At 52.3% G+C, this 22,347-nt stretch overlaps 3 protein-coding genes across 6 annotated transcripts; 1 reads left to right on the forward strand and 2 right to left on the reverse strand.

Annotated features, from left to right (window-relative positions):
• Positions 1-378: 378 nt before the first annotated feature.
• On the reverse strand, positions 379-11,631 carry LOC127225711 (cysteine and histidine-rich protein 1). Of its 2 annotated transcripts, none has more exons than XM_051189237.1 (4): positions 11,054-11,629; positions 3,557-3,795; positions 2,708-2,919; positions 379-1,191 (listed from the first exon to the last, which is right to left on the reverse strand). In XM_051189237.1, the coding sequence occupies exons 1-4, from the start codon at positions 11,408-11,410 to the stop codon at positions 800-802; spliced, it is 1,200 nt and encodes a 399-aa protein (XP_051045194.1). In that variant the 5' UTR covers positions 11,411-11,629; the 3' UTR covers positions 379-799. The 2 variants fall into 2 exon arrangements, with proteins under 2 accessions (XP_051045194.1, XP_051045195.1); XM_051189238.1 differs by lacking the exon at positions 379-1,191 and adding an exon at positions 1,536-1,733 and having other exon boundaries at positions 11,054-11,631.
• Positions 11,632-12,717: 1,086 nt separating this feature from the next.
• Positions 12,718-13,997, reverse strand: Tmem276 (transmembrane protein 276). Its single transcript, XM_051189239.1, has 2 exons — positions 13,667-13,997; positions 12,718-13,503 (listed from the first exon to the last, which is right to left on the reverse strand). Exons 1-2 carry the CDS (start codon positions 13,757-13,759, stop codon positions 13,018-13,020), a joined length of 579 nt encoding a protein of 192 aa, XP_051045196.1. The 5' UTR covers positions 13,760-13,997; the 3' UTR covers positions 12,718-13,017.
• A 311-nt stretch (positions 13,998-14,308) lies between these two features.
• Kifc2 (kinesin family member C2) lies at positions 14,309-22,307 on the forward strand. 3 transcript variants are annotated; one of them, XM_051189236.1, is made up of 19 exons: positions 14,309-14,472; positions 15,137-15,194; positions 15,439-15,520; positions 15,645-15,793; positions 15,885-16,023; positions 16,115-16,260; positions 16,342-16,407; positions 16,492-16,620; positions 17,027-17,104; positions 17,215-17,329; positions 17,407-17,516; positions 18,101-18,209; positions 18,320-18,483; positions 20,477-20,581; positions 20,671-20,792; positions 20,882-21,005; positions 21,140-21,269; positions 21,351-21,607; positions 21,683-22,307. In XM_051189236.1, exons 4-19 carry the CDS (start codon positions 15,719-15,721, stop codon positions 21,932-21,934), a joined length of 2,121 nt encoding a protein of 706 aa, XP_051045193.1. In that variant the 5' UTR covers positions 14,309-14,472; positions 15,137-15,194; positions 15,439-15,520; positions 15,645-15,718; the 3' UTR covers positions 21,935-22,307. The 3 variants fall into 3 exon arrangements, with proteins under 3 accessions (XP_051045193.1, XP_051045192.1, XP_051045191.1); XM_051189234.1 differs by lacking the exon at positions 14,309-14,472 and having other exon boundaries at positions 14,867-15,194; XM_051189235.1 differs by lacking the exons at positions 14,309-14,472; positions 17,027-17,104 and having other exon boundaries at positions 14,866-15,194.
• Positions 22,308-22,347: the final 40 nt, after the last annotated feature.

Consider the following 22,347-nt stretch of genomic DNA (forward strand, 5'->3'; position numbering starts at 1 on the left):
TCTAGCTAAAATCGCATCACTTAAAGAGCCTGTAGAGTTTAATTTTTTTCTGGAAGAGAAAGAATTTCACCCTGCATTCCGAAAACATTTGCTGAGCCCTACTAGCCAAGTCCTGCTTCTGAGTGGTCAATGGGGGTGGGGGTTGAGGGAGGTGCAGTTGGGGGGGGGTAGACACACGCAACCCTCTGTGGCTCACCAGCCAGGCTTTAGTCCCAATATCTGTTAAGACTGTGGGGGAGGCAGTGTCTCTTAAGTCTCTCCTGGGGTACACATATAGGTGCAGTATCAGGGACAGGACAGGTTCTGACCACTAGGCCAAACCAAATCTCCCATGAAGTCCATTCATAGCCACACCTTCCCCTCCAACAAAACAGAAAGTAGGAAACAAGGCTGCCTTTTTAATTGCAATCAAATATGCTGTCTGAAGTTAGCCAGGGCCTCCCAGCCTGGCCAGGGAACCACCGTGGCACCTCGATTTGAGGATGGGAACTGGGGTAAGGGTGGTTGGCTTCTTTCCTTTTCACCACCTGTACCTGAGGAGCCCAGAGTACTGTTTCCACTGTGGTCAGCCCAGCCTCTGGCTGCCTGCAGGAGGTGGGAGGCAAAGGGGAGGAAGGTGAGCCAGAGGCAGGGATCCCTGTTGCACACGCATGCAGACTTTCTTAGGGTTTGATTTTGTTTGTTCGCCTCCTTTGCTAAAATGATCAGATAGTTGTGTAAAGCTGCTGCCAAGCCAGGGAGGGGTGGGACAGCACTACTGGACGGCGGCCCTCTGCTCCTCAGGTGTTCTGGGCCTGTCCTACTTCTGTATTTGGAACAGGAAGAGCCGCAGGTTAATGTTCTTGGCAGCCAGCAGCTTGTTGCACTCCACAGAGTCGATGATGGGCAGCGGCACATAATCTGTCTCATTGCTCTCATTGGTGAAGACAAAGTGGTAGATGACAGGGCTGATCCTCACATCATCATATGGGCCCTTGAGCAGAAGAAAAGAGCACTCCAGGGGCGCTGTGACCTTGCTCTTGAGAAGTAGCTGGAAGGAAAGTGTGCGCTTGCACGACAGGTTGGGGTTGCGCTCCGAGTCATTCACACGAGCCTTCAGGACCCATGTCTGGTTCAGTACTGTGAACCGTGGTGTTTCATAGTACAGGCGTGTGATGAAGTCATCAGTGCGATAAGGCCGGAATTGAACCTCTGTGGAGACAGACAGGGCCAGACAGCCAACTGTTAGTGCTGGGGAGGGCCAGGGGGTGGCGCCTTCCCCAACAGGCCAAGGACAGGCTTAGCCAGGGAGGAAGGCAACTTACCCAGATAGTGCGTTCTACTTGTCACAAGGTAAGTCAATTATGGCAAATGGAAGTGCGCAAACTTTGGGGGAACAACTACAAACAGAATTAACACCAATTAGCTGGAGAGTCCTGAGGCTGTGGGACAATAGGCCACATGGCCCAGGTGTGGCCAACCCATAATGCCACCCTCCTTACCCCCAGTCCCCTGTCCCCGAAGGGGCGGGGTAAGCAGACACACAGACAGGATAGTTCTGAGAACAAGTGCACTTTATTGGTTCCGATACAAAGCTGCCAGAAAAGCCAGCAGGTAGGTATATGATCTCTGGTCCTGCCCAAGGGGAGTGCCAAGTCCGTGATGTTGCACTGTGATGTGAATTCTGCCCAGCTGTCTGTGGGGCTGTTGCTTAGCAGGTAGACCTGCCTTTGCAGTCCTGTGGCTGGCACATCCTGCTGGGGATGTGTGGGCTCTTAGGTAGCCAGTCCTTCTTTTGTGGACAGGGCTTCCCACCCAGCCTCTGCTGTAGCCACATGGCCTGGCCCACCCAGACCCCACAGGCCATGAGATCAGCCAAGGTGACTCTTAACCAAGACCCAGTGTTTTCTGCTGATGCAGGCCCCTGGGCCCTTTGCATCTCAGGCCTGTTTGGGCTAGTCTAGGCAGCATGGCATGACTGACTGTTCAAGACTTCCCTGGGTGCTTTGAGCTGGCCACCTGCTGCAGGTTGAGCAGTAGAGGGAATGAAATTTCCCTGAGTGACCCCAGCCAGTATCAGCAGGTGCTTCTTGTTCTCTGGCTCAAGTTGTGGCCTGGCTCCTGCTCCCCGACATGTTCAAAGGTGGTGGCAGATGCCTGGGAGCCATGAGATCCAGTGAGCATAGGCCTGGTCCAGCCTACTCATTTGTGGGCATCCATTCCCAGTTCTATAGTTTGAGCTGAGACCCTCAGCTTGTTCTGGAGCCCTGTTCAAGCTTCTTGCCAGCCTCAGGAGGCCTTGTGGCCTTCAGTGAACATCTGCAGACAGGACCTGACTTGATGGAATGTTCTTCTTGCTCTGTGCTCCAAAAGTAAGGCCCCAAGCTCCCAGACTGCCCAAAACATACCCAATTTTCTAGTTAGATACAACACCCCAAATCTGTGGAGCCCCATACAGTAAGGAGGGTCATCTTGCTGGGGTGGTGGGCAGAGACAGGGAGGACAGGACCTTTGTAAGAGCCATGCAGGTGCATCCCTCCTGCTCAATCTCCAACCTATCTTCTTCCCCAAGCCATCCTCCTGTCCATCTGGAGTATGTCCAGAGCCTGGCTATCGGCGCAGCCTGTGCCCACTGTCCATAACCTACTGCCTCCCCGGCTCTTGGCTGCCAGCCCTCTAGCCCCAAACAGTACCTGTGTGGCATGCAGGGGAATGTGGGGTGGCTCACCTGTGTAGCCGATTTTCTCAAAGCTGAGCAAGCTGAAGATGCTATTGTAGAGCTGCATCTCCTTTCTGTGGCTCTGATCCATCTCATCTAGGATCTCCATCAGCTCATTGCCTGTCTTGGTTGGGTGAGCACATGCAGCTTCATGCACTGTCAGCTCATGGAAAGGGCCATGCCACGGGCAGCCAATACGCTTGTACTTGCACTGTGTCACCCTAGAAGGAGTTGAGAATAGTGATCAACCCTGCAGCTGGGGCAAATGGCCATGCCCCCCGTAGTCTTTCAGAGGCTACTTCTGCCCAACCACAAACCCGTTCCTGTAGGACACAATGAACTGTGAGCTCAGCCACTTAGAGTACTTGTAGGCACATATGTGAAGGATGTAGGGAGACTGAAGGACAGAGAAACACTACAGCTGTTAGACAACATGCCTCCTGTACACAGTACTGATGTCTCTGTCTAGAGGTTAAGAGGCTGCTGACCATGATACTAGACCCCACATATCCTCATTCTATGAAAGCTCTTGGTGCCATGACCTTACCAGGCAAGTGGCTGTTTCTATGTGCTGGGACTGGGTTGCCAAACAAGAGAGTTTCACTCAAGCTTTCCAGAGCTTTCAAACTGAACCTGCTGTACTGGACTTTCTAAGGACCTACCAAATAGCCCCAGAGAATTCTAGAGGGCGACCATCATTTTCAGAGAGCAACTAATATAGACCCCTAACTGTCTTCTGTGGAAAGGCATGCTCTTACACCTGGGCCTTTAGGGTTATCACTGGGCTGCATATGTGGTCCCAAGGGCCCAGCCAACAAGGTCTGACCAGATGACAAGGCCACACCTTCACATGGTTACCTGTCCTGGCATTCTTCTTTCTGGTGCCTTTCTAGGAGGGAGCGAGGGAACTGACGAAGACAGAAGCCACACTCTGAAGGCAGCTCGCTCACAGCTTTCTCCACGGCCAGGTTCCGGCAGCAGAGGCTCTTACTGATCTCACAACGACAGTTGGGACATGTGGCCTGCTCCTCCTTCAGCCGGGCATCTGCTAGTAGGTGGATAAAACAGCCAGCGCACATCAAGTGACCGTTAGTACACTGCGAAGAAGGAAAGGGAGGTGAAGCTCACAGACCTGTAGGAAGCTTGCATGTACGCGTGCCTATTCACACTTGATGGCTTCAACCAGACCAGTTGTCCTGGGGGATTTTAGGTGAGTAGAGGAGTACCTACTAGTTCTCAAGTCTTGCTGGTACCTAGCAAACACTGAGAGCAGCTTGGGGTTGGGGGTGCCATTCCAGGACAGAGCTAGCTCGGGTCTTATCAGGTCATGGGGGTCCTGGCTACATCTAAAGCAGGCCTGGGTGGCAACTGACTTCACCACATCTGGGCTTGAAACCTGACTTTTCCACTTGTCCCATCATAGAATCTATTTTTTCGCTTGGCCAGGCAGGGGTACCCAGCAAGCTGCTCATGGGGTCATGGTTGCTGCTGAGGCAGGCATTTATTCCTTGGCTTTTGAAAGGCTGTTCATGTAGGGACTGGAAGTGGCTCAGGCTGAGATCAACCCTGGCCCCTCCATACCAGCCCTTGCTGATAACACAGGTTAGAACCAGCAGTTGCTAGCACCCAGGGAGGGCAGCTACCTACTGGGGTTGCTCCAGGGCCAATGGCTCAAAGCAGGCATGAGGCTAAATTGGCTCAAGTTGAAGGTAGGTGGGACCTGGTACTGACTTGGCCTGAGATAAATGGGATCAGTGGGAGTATAGGAGTAGACCTACCAGCTGGAGGTCCTTGGTTACACAGACAAAGACTGTTAGAACCTGGGTCTCTTACCAAGTCAATATACACTGAGTACCATTTGGTGCCACAAAAGATACCAAATGAGCTGAGAGCCCTATACTGGGCTTCCACTATAAGAGAGCCCTCTCATACTGAGAGGGACTAGTCAGCATTAAAGGGGAGATAGGGGAGACCAACAGCCAGGTGTGGTGGTGCACACCTTTAATCTTAGCACTTGGGAGGCAGAGGTAGGCAGATCTCTGTGGTCTACAGAGGGAGTTCCAGGACAGCCAGGTCTACACAGAGAAACCCTGTTTTGAGATGATGATGATGATAATGATGATGATGATGATGATAATAGAGAGAGCACGCACAAGAAAGCGCAATTTATCAGTCCTCTCATGCTGAGGCTGCTCTGTATAATGTAGTGTGCATTAGGGAGACATATGTAGCCACTGCCTGGCCATGCCAGGAGGCTACATTTGCATAACTGCCATGCTTAATAAATGTTAGCTGCCACCTTATTGCTTTAGCAGGCTCTCTGATGGAATTTACATGCTGAAGAATGATGGTGATAGAAACCTGATGAAGAATCCATGCCCACAGGGAAACCACAGGATTATCTACAACCAAGCCTAAGTTTGGTTGAAATATTAAAACATGCACTATGAGGAGAGTAGCCTGGCTAAGCTGAGCCTGGATGAAGAGGACATAGCAGGGGCCAGCCAGAACGTGGGCTACCTGAAGCGGAGGTGGAACAACCCATCTGCTGTGTCCATCCCTAGAAGTCAATGGGAATGGGCTCAGGAATGGACCTGGGTATAGATACGGCAGGTGCTGACCCAAGGTCCAAGTCACAGACCTTCTATACCCTATCTGCCTGGGGACTTCCTTCCGGAAGGCAGGAGGAAATACAACACAAAATTGAATGTTTATGTGTTTCAGAGAAGCAATCTCAGGATGCCTCATAGAAGCAGGGCGTAACCATATAGCATCCTCTAAGAACTCTACCTAGAACTGGGAGTGGTGTAAGCTCAGAACTCAGGAGGCAGAGGGAGGAATGTTTGAGGTCATGACTGGAATACAAGTGATTTCTGGGCCAGCCTGAGCTACATAAGACCCTGTCTTAAAGAAAAATAAAAGAAGCTCACCTAGCAAGACACTGGCACTAAAATATTCAAGGACCTCGCAGCCCCACCATTCCATATGCATAGTTTGCATCACTTTCTGGGAAGAAGCTGCCTGAGACCTAGATGAAGCTCTGGGCTGAGGTCTGCAGTCACTTTTAGGGTTTACTAGCCTGCACAGATGGCAACAGTATTTTCCTGGTTGTGGCCTGATCCCCTCATGGTTTCTAAGCCAGGCTGTGGATACTTGGTCCAAAACCTCAGCTGAGGCAGACTTGGAAAGGAGTCCTGGACCCTCCTAATGGGAATCCTATCACTACTTCTCAATATCACTCCTGTTCCCAACCATGGAAGCCACCTAAGCCTGGGCTAGGTCTGGCCTCAGGTCCTATTCTCGTGGGAATTCCAAACTCAAATCAACTCCACATCACAGGGAAGCGGTGCCTTACCCTGCTTTCCTCTGGGTCCCTCTGGGAAAGTCTGCAAGGTCTGGGAAAAGTGAGGTATCAGAGCCCCTACAGTTAAGCTGAGTGGCAGAACAAGCCCCAGGATGTTTTATGGCATATTGGCCCAGCCAAGAGTCAAGGAACATCCTCTTGCAGCCCCTCACTATTCAAGGGATAGTTTCCAGGTAAGCTCTACATAAACAATGCATAAGTCTAACACCCTCCTATAACTTTCTGAGCAAGAGCTAACTTCTAATGTAGGTCCAGGGTAGCCATATTTAGCCTTAGCTGGACAGAATGTGCCTATCCCCTAACTTGTACCCGCTGCCTGTTAAGAAGCTTGACCACAGATGACTCCATAGTGCCAGCTCCAGTGCCTAGGCACCTCCAGAAACTGCTTCTGCAATGGCCAGACCAGGCTGCCATCCCACCATCAACCAGTTAAATTCACAAGGTTGAGCTCTGCCCTCAGGCTATAGGTCACCAATAGCATGACCTTGGAGTTATCATCTTCTCTCTATTGGTCCCAGTTTCTTTCCAGGCACAGGATGAGTTGAGGTAGGAGAGGCAAAGCTTGACACTCAAGATTATAGAACCCCCACAACAAATGCTACACCTGCAATTATCCATGTCAAAGCTGGTAGAGCTCCATCCCCAATGGGGCTGAGGCCCCGGGCTCTTCTAAATTGTCCAGAAGTAGTTATTTGCTCCTATAATTCCAGGCCAACACTTAACCCTTTCATCTACTGGCCTACAGGCAGCTCACATGTGTTCAAACTGTGCACACATACCTAGGGCAGGAATGTTCTTTTTAGAGTGGGCTCTTCGTTGGGTGAAAAGGGCAAGATGGAACATTTATGCTTTATAGAGAAGCCCCCCCCCCAGCCATGAGCTGTGGGTCCTCCACAACTTATAGGTTACAAGTTCCCTGTGGTCAGTCAGCCTCTTTCAAGCCTAGAACATAGTAGTTACAAACATAGGGGGCCCAAAATGTTATAGATTGTACCGAGACCCATATGAACAGTCTACCCTCCTGCTCAGGGCATTGTGGGCTCACAGACTCTTGACAGAAGCCACTGGTACCCAAATGCACAAATACCAACGTGCTGCTCAGCCACCTGGAGACTCTTCTCTTGAGTCTTCCATGGTGTTTTAGATGCAGGTAAGGTTCCATCAAGCCTAGTGGCACTCTGGGGCTTGACCCAGCTTCTTGAACTTCCATCGTCAAGCATGGGCTCCTTGTGGAAGCAAGAACAAGGACCTTCCGCTCAGGCTGGAGTTGAAGTTCTAGATTAGCCATATCCATGACTCAAGTGAGGCCCAGCAATCTCCCAAAAATGAACACTGCTTAGATTTAAAAAGCAACTCAAAATCACAAACTATCAACACACACACACACACACACACACACACACATGCTTACAGTCCTTCCTTGGATACCTAAGCATACCCTTTCCCAAGGCTCTTCTTTCCTGTCTCAAAGAACTAATTAGGGGTTGGAGAGTTGCCTTAGCAGTTAACAGCATCTGCTTGGCTCATAACCATCCATAACTCCTGTTTCAGAGGACTCAAAGCCTTATTCTGACCTCTGCAGTGCCCAGTACATACATTCATGTGGGCAAAACACTCATGCACATAAAAGTAAGAAAGAGAAGTGTGAGGAGGGAGAAGAAGCACCATCACTGTCAGTGCCAGGGGACCCCAGGCTATGTGTGTGGCAGCCCCCAGACACCAAACAACCTCAGAAGGGTTCTTGGGCAAAGATGGAACAAATGTTTTCTAAGCTCTTTCTCAACCAGATATCCAGTCTCCCATGTTCAGAGGTAAAGGCAAAAGCATAACATAGTAACCATCCTCTGGGGCAGAGCAGGAAAAGATAAGAATCCCTGTCAGAGGGAGAACAGAAACCCCGAAGATGAGTTTTGTTCCAGTCAGGCCAAGAGGAAGCAAAGAGGCAGGTAGGGAGGTGGAAAACATGTAGGAGAACAGTGGAACTGTGACACAGGATTGTAGTTACAGAAAGTGTCTGAGTTCACATCAGATATAGCTGGGTTCATTATGTTCTATGACAGAGGTCCACTTAACTGATCTCTGAACTCAAAAGCTTGTGAAGGGTGGAAGAAGGAGCAGTATCTTTGTCAGATGCAGTGCTATGAGGCTGACCCTGGCTGACACCCAAAGGAAAAGGTCAAGGCTGAGTCTATCTCACAAACATCCATCCTGGGCTGTACATGGAGGACTGTGGCAGGAAAGCTAGGTCAAGTAGGTCAGGGCTTCGGCTACAACATCCCAGGTTAGGACTCCCCCAGACAGACAAGGCACTTCCATGTGTAGTTACTGACTGGTTACATTGCTCTCTGGCCTCATGAATACATACAGAACAGGGAGCCAGCACAAACTGTCCATCTGCCCAGTCTGGACTAGCTAGAAGTTCTTGTGTGGGTTTCCCTCTGGCCTTCATGCTACCTACCAGGCACTTGTCACAGTGCTTGCCTAACTTTGGAAGGGCCCACCCTAGACTCAGGAAGGTGGCTACATACCTTGCTAGGCCAGTTGCCCAGGATATACCTAACACCCACACAGAGAACATCAAAGCATGCACTTGTTGCACCTGCTGCAGCACTTGACACAGGCCCCAGGGACAAGAGCTACTTGGTTGATGGCCTTGGTCAGACAACCTGAGCAAATCTCCTAGTCTGTGATATGTCAGTGTATGAGTATGGCCCATGGGAATTGGCCCTGCAGGTCCAAAGGGTCTCTCAGGCCAGGTGGATGAGCCCACATATGGCCTGAAGCTGTTCCTGTCCACTTCCCAGTGCTTCCCTGGCAGCCCAGGTGGCATATGGACGATACACTCTCAAGATACCACACACCCAGCCAGCCAACTCCAGCAGCCCATGGAGTTTTCCCCACACTCAATGCCAGCTATAGCATGGTTACCCACTTCTTTCCCGCAGCAGAGCATCTGAGTCAGCTCCCAGAATGCAAAGCATGGCTGGGGCCACCTGGAGCCATGTGTACTGCTGAGGCCAGGCAAATGGTGCCAGCAAAAGCTGAAGGTGAAAACTCATCTAAAGGGACAGCCTATCAACATGTGTTAGTTAGACAAGAAGGCTAGCAGAAGATAGCTAAGCTCAGGCAGAGGTGCTGACCAGCAATGGATCCTGGCCAGGAATACTGATATGTGTGCTCAGATCTGTGCCCAGACTAGACAAGAACTGTGAAGAGGCCTGTCTGGCACCTTGGCAGGGACAACAACAGGACCCCGGGAGATGTACTGCGCTTCTAACAGCATACTAAAATAGTAGGAAACTTCCTTCCTTCCTCTTGCTGCACTCCCATTTTACATATTATCTGTGCACAGGCAAAGTTCCAACATTTGCCCAAGGGCACTTTCAAAATTACATATTCTAGAAAATTCTTCCAGTCTTTGCAAGTAACAGGGAAACATCTTTGCTCTAGGTATTTACCTACACAGAAAGATGGGAAGAGGGCTAGTGCCAGAGCCTAGAGAGCAATGTCAATGCCCATAGTTCCTCTGAGTCACTAAGTGTGCTCCAGGAACACCCTGGCTACCTTCAGCCTGGGATAGTAACTGGGAAGGCAGCCCCTCCACTCACATCACTCTTATTACACTTCTTTGGTGGCCTGACTCCAGCCTGCCCAAGCCAGAACAATTCCTAACACAGTGTTTAGGGCTGGTTTAAATCAGCTAGTCTCACTAGTCATTCTGGGAAGAAGCACACTATGGCTCTCTGTGTAGACTAGTAGTCAGTATCATGTGGCCTACCACCATGCCAGAAACAACCAAGAAATCCCTGAATTCTTTGGGACCCCTTTCCATTGGCTTGGCCTGTGGGACTCTCACTCAATCCTAGGAAAGTAAGAACTCTTCCACTAAGAAGGATCAAGAAGCCAAGACAAGAATAAAGGTTGTAAGCAGGTTCTGATGGCGCCTAAAATGAGAGGCAAATACTGGTGCTAGAGCTAGCAGCTGTAGGAAATGTAACCCCAGTTGGCCCCAACATAAAACCTAAGAGGGTGAGTGTCCCATCCAGGTCATTGGAATCCCTCCACATACCAACAACCTCAGGCCAAGGCAAGAAAATAGAGATCCAAAGGGTGGGAAAACACTTCACAGACTAGACCTATACTGGCCCTCAGCCAGGTCTCTCAGTCTAAAGAAGAGCAGGGAAACAGGCCTTACAGTCACTTTCAGCTACTGTAAGTACAAAGAAAGCTGTCAGAGGCCAGGAACTGAGGTGGAAAGAGACCAGGGGAAGGTAGACAGGCCTTTCCCATTGAACCAGAGGTGTGTTCTCTTTTATGTAGGTGATGGTAATGTTAGGCCCACACAGACAAGCACCCTGAGTCCTACTGGCACACTGGGTCTTAAGATGGGAAGAGTTAGGACAAAGTTCTTATACACTGACAACTTTGGCATGGGTAAGATGGACCTGAGTAGAAAACTGGCCAGGCTGGGGCAGGAGAACCCAAAAAGCAGGTGGCTTCACCCAGATTAGGATCAGGAAAGGATGAAAGGCCCTTCCTTCTTCTTCTAGTTCTTCAGAAGGAAACAGGGCTTCACAGGCAGAGAAAGAGTTGTTCAGGCATGGTGGGACACTCTTGGGGAGGGGTGTGGCTGACAGAATTGAAGTCCTATCTCCAGATAAAAAATCTGTGGGGCAGTGTTAATGAGCAGTAGGAAGGGTGGGTGGGCACCTGTTCACAGATCTCTGTGAGGTGAGCTGAAAAGGATCTGGAGTATGTCAAGGACGGCACCATGGAGGATCCAGAAGGTGCAGACAAGAGATCTAAGGAGGGGGAAAGAAATTCAGACGGGGAAGTAAAGGGTACCGTAGAACACGGAAAATGAGATTCAGAGCAAGAAAAGACAAGGAGCCTCGCGGCCCTGGAAGGTGGATGTTTGGACAGGAAAGGGTTCCCGGCCACCGGACCCCGGCCTCCAGCGACGCGGCGCCGGGCCGGGCCGGCGGCCCTACCTGGTACACGGAAGCCTTGGGCAGGTCCAGGCACACGGTGCAGCACAGCACCGAGTACAGCCGCTCCTCCAGCTTCCCGCTGCCCGCTGCCACCGCCGCCGCCGCCGCCTCGGCCGCTTCGGCCGCCCGCAGCCGCTTCTTGGGCGGCGCGTCAGGGTCGCCGGCCGCCTCTTGCAGCTGCCGAGCGCCAGCCAGGCCCGCCTCGTCCGGGAGCCCGGGACCCGCCGCCTCGCCTAGAGCCGCCGCAGCCGGACCCGCGACAGCCCCAGGCCCGGCCCCTACCCCGACCCCGGCCGGCACGGCACCCGCGGGCCCCGCAGCCGGGCCACCCCCGCCGGCCTCCTCGGCGCCGGACATCGCGGCCGGCCGGCCCGGCGGGCGGGTGCCGGCGCGTTCGCCGGCTGGAAGTTAGGGTCGCCGCGCGCCCCTGTTGGCTCCTCGCTGCCGCGGCGGCCCTGCAACCTGCCCACCGCGCTGCTGCCTCAGTGGGCCTGGCCCGCGCGTTGGCCCGCAGCGGCCCCGGACACCAACCCCGGCGCGGCCGCCATCTTTGTTTTCGCTGCGGACCCCCCCCCACGCCACCGCCCCCTCGTCCTCCCAGTCACGTGTGCTCTGCGCGAGCCAATGGTAGCACCGCAAGGGTCTAGACGATGCTGTGGCCACCGCCAATGGAAGAGCGAGAATGTCGAAGGGCCCACCCACTGTAGAAGGTGAACAGAAGGGGGTGGGGCCCAAGAGGCTGGAGGGGAGCGAGGGCGGCGGCGGGAGGGGGGAGGGGAGGAGTGTTAGGTACAGGGGGAGGGGGGTGCGTTCCTGGAGAGGTACTACCAACTCTGGGGTCTGAAAAAACATCCAGGCTTGGACTTCGCGAGTGCAAAGCGCCACTAGACCCCATGTCGGGGTGTGCCAGTGCCATTGTTCACAGAAATTCGGGCTTACGTGCGCCAGGCTCAGGCCTAGCTGACTAGAGTGGAAGGGCACGAATTTAAAAAACTCAGACCACGACCTGGCGCCACGAGATAAATGTCGACAAGATGTCAAGTACAGAAAGAGCGAAGGATGGGAGACTGAAAAAGGGTCCATAGAAGAAAGTGGGAATCTTAAGTTAAAAGACGTGGCTTGTACAGCAAAAGGGTGTCAAACAGGTAGTAAGCAAAACACAGAAGGGATGTGCAGTTCCTGGGAATCGCTTCTGTCTTTTACTAACTCAGCCATCAGCTTGTGAAGGTCACTGCCCCAGAGGGCCACCTGCCAGGTCCACCAAGGATATATTCAAATTTACTATGTCCCAGGAAACCAAGATGCCAAAACTATGTCTCTCAAGCATGGAATTTTTGTTTGTTTGTTTGTTTTTGTTTTTTCTTTTCTTTTTTCTTTTTTTGATATAAGATCTTACTATATGTAGCACTGACCACTCTAGAACTCAACCTTTGTAATCCAGCCAAACCCAAAACACAGATCCATTTGTTTCTGCCTCCCAACTGGGATTAAAGACCTGCACCACCATGCCCAGCACACTGTGGTTCTCTTGGCAAATCTGCCAGAATGCCAAGATGAATAAACCCTTCTACTAGTTAAAGCACATCACCCCTTCTTTCCTGAGGGATGTCAGCTGATACCCTGGAGACCTAAGGAAGCTAGCTCAAGAATAAGCAGATTCCACATTCCTGTATATTCCTAAATTTTATTGGAAATCTGGCCTCTGACTTACAACCATGCTCCTCCCAGAATCAGGCCCCAAGTGTGCTGAAGACCTGTTGTATTCTGGTTTGGGCAAGCTTCCACACATGCATGACCAGAGAAGGGATAGCACCCAAGCTCTGCCCCCAATTAGTGCATCTACAGCAGGCTCACTTCAAGAGAAAAAAAAGCCTATCCCTAAGAGAGAGGCTCCAGATGTAGGCCAGAGGAAGGAAAGTAGTACCTGGAACAGAAGCCCTGCCTTGCTGTGTCAAGTTCCACCATCACTCCCACTGCAGGCGTTGTGTGTGCAGAGCCCGACAATAGGCCCAACTGCCTGCAGTCAGGGCCCAACGACAGACATCCTCCTTTGGCAGTAACAGCAGCCTGTCCTCTTCCAGACGGCTCAGGAGACCCGCCACACCCAGCATGGCACCTCCCCAAATTCCATAAGTGTTGGCTGTGAAAACAGCTACAATAAGGATGGTCACTGACACCACCAGCAGCACAGCCTGCCCAGCCACAGAGCACCCTTCAGGGCCAAGATGGTCACCAGCCACTGCCAACACCATGCCTCCTCCCAGAAGCAGGTTGGCAGAAGAGCGGTCCCCATTCACCCAGTGAAAATCGAAGGCCAGAAGAGGCAGACCAATGACTGTGGCAACCCAAGCTCCAGCAAGACAGTCTTCATGTGTGTTCAGCCCCGGAACCAACATAGTGATGGCAGCAAAGGTCTGGAGCAGGAAGCCAGCAGCAGCTCCTCGACTGGACTGTTGACACAGGGAAAACAGACATGTTAAGGAGTCAGGAATCACCCTTTTAAAAAGGAAGAATCTGAGATTGTCAAGGAGACCCAGCTTATACATTCCTCCCACCACCCTCTTTCTAGTTCAGGGATCTACATAGTTTGTGAAAGTAATAATATTCACCTACCTGTGCAGAGGTCACCGCTGCGTGCAGAGACACTGCTGCCAGCACCAGGTGGGACAGGATGGTACTCCATTCACTCCTGGATTTGGAGACCATGGCACCTTGAACAGTAATGAGTTTGAGGAGTTTGGAGAGAAGAAAGCACAGAGGATGGCGACTTGGAGTCCTTAGTGCAGTTCTTTAGGTATCTCAAGTTCCAGAGACCTTTGAGTAGACATTAGAATAGATTCAGTCCCAAACTTTTTGGAGCTCTGCGGTCACTAGACTCATCTACAGGGAAGAAAGACTAATTTAGTGAGAAGGAGAATGGGATTGGAATCTTGGCGCTCAAGCGAGTACTCAGAACGACAAGATGTACAGTTCCTTGCTGTGGCCTGGGCCGAGTCCTAGCACTTGGAGAGAAATGGTCTTCCACCGCCTGGTAGGAAATGAGCAACTGCGCAGGCCAGCCTGAGACTGCCAGAACCTGGAGACGCAGAGCTGAAGGCCCGAACCAGCCCACTACAGTCAGCCCCGCCTCTTAGCCCGCCCTCCGGTGGCGCTGCCCAGAGCAGACAGCTTACCTCCACCAACGAGAGGAGCGCAGGCTAGAGCGGCGGGGCGGGGCCTGCAGAAGGCAGAGGCCGGCTCTGGAGGGGTGGGGCTGGGAGGTTGGAGGTCCCGACCAGAAGATGTTCAGTACAAGTTTGTGTTTTAGATAGGATTTTTCTATGTAGCCCTAGCCGTCCTGGAACTTGCTGTATAGATCAGGCTGGCTTTAAACTCACAGAGATCCGCCTGCCTCTGCCTCTGGAGTACTGGGTTTAAAGGTGTGCGCGCCAGCTTCTGCACAGGTTTACTCGTGCAATGGGATTGTGAATGTGAAGGGTCCAGGCTCCGAGGCGGGGATGTAGGCGGGGCTTCCGAGGAGTAGGCTTGTAACTGAGAGAAGTGGCGGAGCTGTGAGACGGATGCCTCTTCGAAGGAGTATTGCTTGGCTGTGGGAGGGGCGAGGTGGTGATCGAAGGGGCGGTGTGGGCGGGACTGGGTCGGTCTCGGGGCGGAGGGAGGGGTGGGGTCTGGGCTGGGCTACAAGGGAGGACAGGTTGTACACCTGTGCACTGAAGGCTGCTGAGTGCGCGTACCTTGGCGGGGGGGGGGGCGTCTCCGCGCAGTGCGGGCCAAGATTTCCAAAAGAGGCTAGACAGCCATTGGAGCTCTTTGAGCCCACTATTTGCGAAATAGGTACTGGAAAACGCTTGACAGGGCCTTAAGGACAGGTTTTGCGGCTCCCTGTAGTCGCCCCTCAGTGTGCGTCCTCCGCCCAAGTAAGATCGTCCGTGGGGGCGGCCGCCGCGAGCATGCGCATGGGCACTGCAGCGGGCGAGTGCGGAGTTCTGGTGCGGGGACGCGGGGCGGCGCGAAGCGGTGCTCTCTGCCGCCCCGCGCCCCCATGTACGCCTTTTACTCTCTGCTCATTTACATCTTCTACAGTCTTTTTCGTAGGGATGGCGGGGCTGCGGCGGCCGCAGACCCCGACGACCCTACCCAGGTGAGCGGAGTGGGCCTGCATCCCGGTTGGTTACCACCATCACCGAAATGCGGTCGTGGCTGGCCTGTGCAGCTTATGTCCTCAGGCGCTGGTTCTGGGAAATAGGGCTGTTTCGAGACCAGCTTTGTTTCTGGCTATGTGTTGGGGTCATAAACCTTAGCCCCAACCCCTTGGCCCGTATCAGAAGGGAAAGAGCCCTACATGCTGCCAGCACCCTCACAGGCATCCCATACTCTCTTCCCAGAGAAGGGTTGGCAAATCTAGGGGTCGTCGCCGCCCGGATCAGTTCACATCAGAGCTGTGGACCGAGTTGAACAGCCTGGCCGGTAGGTGCATGCCGAGGAGCTGCTGGGGGAAGGGTCTCGAGGGAGCCCTGCAGTTGGAGTGCTGTGCCCTCACTGGGAGGGACAAAGGCCTAGTCTCCTACTAGTCTCTTCCTTCCACTCGAAGGCTGCTCAGAATCTGAGGATGGTCGGAAAGGAGCTGAGGGTGGAGCGCCTGAGGTGTCTCTGGAAGAGGCACTTATGCGCCTTGCTGAGTTCCTCTCTGTCCATTTGGGGGCAGAAGAGAGCTGTAGTACTCCTTTTGACCCAGGCAAGGTGAGCACATGATTTCCAGCAATTACTCCTTTCCCCAGCCTCCGTGCTCCACATGTCCCCAACTCCTTTGCTCTGATTGTTTCCTTCCCAGCCTGGTGAGGTCCCCCCACTGTTGACAGTAACAAGTCAGCTCTTGGCCCTTCTGGCATGGACACGGAGCCCCAGGGGGAGGCAGGTCCTACTCCAGGGGACACAGCCAGTCTACCCAGTGCAGCCCTCTAATCTAGATGGTTTGTAAAGGGTACTACTGTTTGTGGAGGGAGCAGGGTCTATCAGAATGGGCTCTGCTCTCTCTAGGCTAGACATTTCCTTACTCTTTAGGGTCTCTGTCACAAGAAGAAATCTCCTCTCAACCCACTTCCAGCCTGGATGAGGTACCAGGAGATGAGACCCAGGAACATCAGCCTCCCCAGTTGGAGGAGGAACAGAGAGCTTGGCAGCGGCTGGAACAGCTTATTCTTGGACAGGTAAGCAAATCAGGAGCAGCAGGGACTGTGCTGGTATGAGACCCAAACAGGAATGCCATCCTGTCCCTGATTTCTCCACAGCTGGAAGAGGTGAGACAGCAGCTGGAGCAGCAGGAAGAAGAGCTGAGTAGACTGCGCCTGGGAGTGGTGAGGCTATTGGGGTGAGCACAGGGAAAAGACTGGAAAGTCAGGGGAACTTCAGAGAACTCTGATGGCATCCCTCTCTGTTAGGGGGTGACAGATTCAGAGAAAAGAGTTCAGCATCTCACACTGGAGAATGAAGTCCTGAAACAGAGCTTGAGCCTTACTCAGGACCTCCTGCTGCACTGGGCCCCTGGCCCCCTTGCCAGAGCTCCACAGGTATTCTGCTATTTGGCTGCTGTGGTATCTGCAGTTCAGGCTCTTATATGTTTGTTTTCCAGCAACAGTGCTTAAGCTGCCTTAGGACTTTGTGTTTGCTTTAGTAGGGGACCATCTCAAACTATGGAGAAACTTGGGGACAGTCTTTGTAGGGTGGCCACATCAGTGAGGCTTTGATGGTCATAGGAGACAAGACCCCCTCCCACTCCATTTTTTGTCTCTTTGAGGAAGCTTAGGGGAACAGAGAGATGGGGACAGGCCTCCATGCATGGAGTTGGGTACCATGGGTTTAGGCATTCTTGCCACTCTTGATTTGGCCTTTCTATCTGTGAAATGGAACTATAAGATATCCTTTCCTGAGTTTCCATTTGGCTCTATGACCCATCTGGCTCCTACTCTCCTATAGGAGGAAGCAGGGGCTCTGTTGGAGCTGCAGGGCCAGCTTCAAGAGGCCCAAGACACCACAGAAGCCCTTCGAGTCCAGGTGGGCTAGGGGACCTAGGGATAAGCAGGGTTGTGATGCTGGGAGGTGAAGTCTGGGGCAGGGCCTGGTGCCTGTTTCCTCAGTGACAGAAGTGGGGTTGGGAGGGACAGCTGGGGGTGCAGGAGATGCAGCTGCAGGGCCTTCGAGGGGCCCTCCAGCAGCTCCAGCAGGAGACAGAACAGAACTGCAGACAGGAGCTGCAGCAAGTTCATGGACAGCTGGCAGGTAAGGGCTAGGAGAAAGTAGTTTCTGGGAAAGCTCTGGAATCTGTTCTTTTCCTCTCAATGGCTTTCCTCCTCTAGGACTTCGGGCTCGGATGGCCAGCCTTCGTCAGGGCTGTGGGGACCTCCGAGGACTGGTCAGCACCTTTACCCAGAGTTGTCAGGGCTCACTAAGTGAGGCCCAGGGCCAGGTCAGGACCTCTCCCTTCCTCATACCTTCTCTATGAGCAGCCTGTTTTGTTCACTGTTTTTCCTAGAGGAGCCTCTTATTGTTTCCCCCATTCTATCCCTCAGGAGCTGCTTGTACCAGTGGGTCATTTGTAGGCATTTGGATTAGAATAATTTCTGAACAACCTAAAAGTGTCCTCATTTCTTTATTTCCTTTTTGGGGAGTGGGGGGGGTAGTGGTTTCAAGACAGGGTTTCTCTGTATAGCCCTGCCTATCCTGGAACTCACTCTGTAGACCAGGCTGGACTTGATCTCAGAGATCCACCTGCCTCTGCCTCCTGAGTGTTGGGATAAATGGTATGTGCCACCACTGCCTAGCTGTGCCCTCATTTCTGTGCTGTGAAAACTGGCAATTGCAAGCCCAGAAGGACAGATGATACAATGAATATTTTTGCCTATGCTTCCTAGATTCTATCTCAGACTCACTGAATGACGCCTTCAGGGGTCCATACCCACTGGAAGTTGTATGCCACCACAAATGGTCACATTGCTCTCAGCACCCAACTTCACTTGGAGTTGTCTGGGCACCTCTTTGTTTTCCTCACAGGTATCCTGGGCCCTTGGGGCTCTGTCAGCTGGAGGGGCTAAGACTCAGCTCTCAAAGGGGCAGCAAGGAACCCCAACTGGATGCTCAGGGAGGCTTTTGGAACTCAAGGGTATGTAAGATTGGCATTGGGAGTGAAGCAGCAGTGACTGTAGGATGGAAGAAGAGCTCTCTATGTTTCAGAGCTAAGGGGACAAACTGCTGATGTGGTCCCCAATGCAGGAAATATCCGTGTGCTATGTCGGCTGAGACCAACTGAAGGGATACCTTCCAGCCTGGTAAGCTTGGAGCCAGGACAAGGAGGGACCATCACCACCAGCTACCGAGGGCGCCAGCACAGCTTTCGCCTGGACTGGGTCTTTCCTCCAGATGCCAGCCAGGAGGAGGTGACAGCCAACTTTGCATCTGTCTTGACCCTTCCTCAGAGTCCCCTCTGTCCAGAAGAGGCTCATTCCTTCTTCTATGACTGTCTGAGTACCCAGAAGGTGGAGGCTGGGCTGTCAGGGAAGGGAGCCACTTAAAGTCCATGGAGGCAGGAGTGGCTGCCCGGCCAAGTGCTAAGGAAAATTAACCCATCCAAGATGAGTTTCTGTTTGTGTAGAACTGGCTGCAGAACATGGATGGATGCCACAGTGGTGAAGACAAGGCAATGATCCTATGGTGATGGCTTGGAGTCTTTCCCACCCAGGCTTCACTGACATAGCCTTCTTATGATCCAGGCCCTGCCCATCAGTGAAGGCAAAACCTCTACTTGCTTTGTGTTAGGTGAACGCATAGCTGATCAGTAAGCAGGGCAGCTGCCAGCCCTAGGGCTCCCCTAATGCCTGCTCCGAACTATACTACTCTTCTCTGGACACCAGTGGAAAAGCAGTCTACCCCAACTCTTCACGAATGTTTCCATTTGCACATAAACTGTGCTGCTGGGTTCTTTGTGGCTGGGTAGAGGCTCAGAGTCGAGGAGGGATTAGGTAAGGGACCAGAGCTGGCAAAGAAGATCCAGGCTACCTGCTGGTCTCAGAAACTGTATAATGTAGTTGCTAGCAGGAATAGTCACCCGATTGACTTCCCAGCTCTCTGCCTTATACGTGGCTCTGGCCTCATCTCCCACCCCAAACTACAGCCATACACAGCTCCCCTCACTTCTCTACTATACTTTAGGCAGTCTGGACCCGGTCCTCAATCTAACAAACTGGACCAAAGGTATCTCTCATGGAGTTCCTTGCCAGTATACCTCATTTTTGTACAACCCAGTCCTGAACTTTTCATCTTCATTCTGGCAATTTTAGACTTTGTTTATATGATCATCCATCAAGACATGAATCAGAAATGACAGCCACTCATTTTCTAGGGACCTTCTGATATGAAAGTTGGCCATCTAGGTACTCAAGAAACTATTAATTGTATCCACGACATATCTGTATATCTGTCCAACATTATGACCCTCAGATGTTTCTGAGAGCCTGAGTTCCTAGTCTTGCCTGGTAGCGAACTCTATACTCATAGAGGCCCTCTTGGATTTTTTGTTTTTCTGAGATAGGGTTTTTCTGTTACCCTAGCTGTCCTAGAACTTGCTTTGTAGATCAGACTATTTTTTGTTGTTAATTTTTAGATAGGGTCTCACTGTGTATCTCTGGCTGGCCTGGAACTAGCTGCCCTCAAACTTAAGAGATCTGCCTGCCTCTGCTTTTGTTTTTTTGAGACAGGGTTTCTCTGTAGCTTTAAATGCTGCCCTTGATATAGACCAGGCTGGCCTTGAACTCACCTCTGTCTTCTGAGTGTTGGAATTAAAGGCAGGTACCACCACCTTTCAGCTCCTGCCTTTTTTTTTTTTTTTTTTTTTTTTTTTTTTTGAGACAGGCTGTCCTGGAACTTGCTCTGTAGACCAGGCTGGCCTCGATCTCACAGAGATCCACCTGCCTCTGCCTCCCAAGTGCTTGGATTAAAGGCATGGGCCACCATCCCATGTTTAGATGTATTCTTCTTTTCAAGTATTACTCAGGTTCTCCAGCACACATTCCCATTAGTTGCCATAGAGAGGAATGACCCAGAAAAGCATAGAAAGGTTGGTTAGTTAAGTGTCTTGCTTCTTGTCACCTCAGGTTTTAACCTGGAAGTCAAGCCCTGGCATCGAAGCTCCTGACCACTGCCCCCAGGAGGACCACTTAAATGGTCTCTAGGACTCTACATTCTCGGGTCTCCCAAACTGCTGTTTTTTGTTAGGCCCCACCCCACCAATTCTTCGCATACCTGCTATAAGGAGGGGGAACCACTTCCCAGGGGAGTTAGTTACAATTTGCCCACATCTTGTTAACTGCAGGTCTCAAATAGGGAAACAGAGAAGGGCTGAGGACACTTCTCCCATTGTTTTTTTGTCCCTAGGTCTTCAGGCAGCTAGAGCCAGCTGTATTGTCTTGCCTCCAGGGATACAGTGTCTGTATCTTCACTTATGGTCAGACTGGGACTGGGAAAACCTACAGTATGGAGGTAGGTTGGAGTTCACACTTGGGGGTGGGAGGTGGGGAGACTCAGAGGTTTGTATGAGAGTCCAATGTGGCACTGCATACTGTCCTCAGGGCCCACCTGAGGACCCTGGCATAGCTCCTAGGGCACTGCAGTTGCTGTTCCAGGAGATGGGGACTGGAGGGCACCACCATGTGACCCTCAGCATGGTGGAGATCTACAACGAGGCAGTCAGGTCAGGGATGTGTGGGTGGCTTTTTCCTTGCTCAAGGGTTCTACAGCCACCTTTAGAACCCATAGAACAAACCCACTCTTTCTTACCAGGGACCTCCTAGCTACAGGGCGTCCAGAACGCCTGGTTGTGAGGCAGGGACCTGCAGGGCAGGGGGGAATTCAAGTGACTGGCCTCACGCACTGGGATGTACCTAACCTGGAAACCCTGCACCAGGTAAGGCCTTCAAGGCCCCGTCTGGGGGCAGGGCCTATATATGTATGTATGTATGTATATGTATATATATATACACACACATATATATATCTGTTATATAATTATATACATATAACGTATATACATATATATAGATGCTGAGTCTGGGGAGGAGCAACAGAGCTACAGCAGCCACTGTCATGAACCAGCACAGCTCACGCTCCCACGCCCTAGTTACACTGACTTTGCGTGCGGCATCTTCATCTCGTGCCCAGGGTATCACAGGTACCATCGACTGCTCAAGTCCTGCTGGGTTTCCAGCTCACTAGAGGTCTCCCTCCACATTGGTTTCATTTGCACCTGCAGGCACACTGCACCTGGTCGACCTGGCAGGATCCGAGCGCGTGTGGAAAGCAGGGGTGGCCAGCACCCTGCCGAGAGATCCCAATGGCGCCCGGCGTCTGCGGGAGGCCCAGTCAATCAACCGCTCTTTGCTGGCACTAGGAGGAGTGATGGCCGCGCTCAGAGCTCGGCGGCAGCATGTACCTTTCCGAGATTCACAGCTTACACGCCTCCTACAGCCGGCGCTTGGCGCTGGCACCACAGCAGTGCTGCTGCTACAGGTGGGTCTCTGGGCTGAGGCAAGCCTGAAGGACTGCTCACCCACCACGACTGTGTAAAAGTGTCCTCTCTTGTAGATCTCCATGAGGACCGAAGATCTTGGGGAGACCATCTGCTCGCTCAAGTTCGCCGAGCGAGTGGGTCAAGTAGAACTGGGGCCAGCCCGGAGACGTAGGGCCCCACGCTCTGGAACTTCTTCTCTCAGTACCGACACCCCACTCACTGGGACTTCCTGCACCCCTACACCATCTCCTGGCAGCCCTCCAAGTCCCGGCCCCAACAGCTATTCTGGCTTGACTCTTGAGCCTCCAGGGGACCTGCCTCCTTAGATCTGGGTCAAAGCCCTTAGGACTAGGCTTGAGAATATGCCTCTGCTGGCAGAGGCAACAGTGATGTTCCTATACCCCACTTCCCAAGCCAACTTTTTTTTTTTTTAAACTCAGGCCCTAGCTGCCCCCCAGAGTCCCACAATTTCCCCCTTCCCTTCTTGATCTGGCCAGAGAATGTTGTGCTCAAGAAATGTTTGCCTCATCCCTCCACCCCCAACAGGCCCTTCGCTCTCACCTTATCACCATTTGCCCTTATCACAGGACACAGCAGGGGGTCTAGAGCTGCAGGAACCAGGCCCCGGACTAAGTTGTTTGTTTCCCTGCCCCAATATCAGACTTGGAATTAAAGTGTTGTAAATTCCTTTACTGTTAATCTCTTCCCAGTCCTTCTATCACCCCCAAATCATGTAGGG

Source organism: Phodopus roborovskii, unplaced genomic scaffold, assembly GCF_943737965.1.
Source record: "Phodopus roborovskii unplaced genomic scaffold, PHOROB, whole genome shotgun sequence".
Taxonomy (NCBI): domain Eukaryota; kingdom Metazoa; phylum Chordata; class Mammalia; order Rodentia; family Cricetidae; genus Phodopus; species Phodopus roborovskii.

Bases quoted from the DNA above. Each gene is read 5' to 3' on its own strand.
- LOC127225711 (XM_051189237.1), bottom strand. From the start codon at position 11,410: ATGTCCGGCGCCGAGGAGGCCGGCGGGGGTGGCCCGGCTGCGGGGCCC. The intron at 3,796-11,053 runs GTAGGGCCGCCG...CCTTCTTCGCAG, and splicing joins CCAAGGCTTCCGTGTACCAG to TGTACTAACGGTCACTTGAT. The intron at 2,920-3,556 runs GTAACCATGTGA...AACTCCTTCTAG, and splicing joins AAAGAAGAATGCCAGGACAG to GGTGACACAGTGCAAGTACA.
- Tmem276 (XM_051189239.1), bottom strand. From the start codon at position 13,759: ATGGTCTCCAAATCCAGGAGTGAATGGAGTACCATCCTGTCCCACCTG. The intron at 13,504-13,666 runs GTAGGTGAATAT...CTGTGTCAACAG, and splicing joins CAGCGGTGACCTCTGCACAG to TCCAGTCGAGGAGCTGCTGC.
- Kifc2 (XM_051189234.1), top strand. From the start codon at position 15,096: ATGTACGCCTTTTACTCTCTGCTCATTTACATCTTCTACAGTCTTTTT. The intron at 16,024-16,114 runs GTTTGTAAAGGG...CTTACTCTTTAG, and splicing joins GCAGCCCTCTAATCTAGATG to GGTCTCTGTCACAAGAAGAA. The intron at 17,517-18,100 runs GTCAGGACCTCT...TTTTCCTCACAG, and splicing joins TAAGTGAGGCCCAGGGCCAG to GTATCCTGGGCCCTTGGGGC.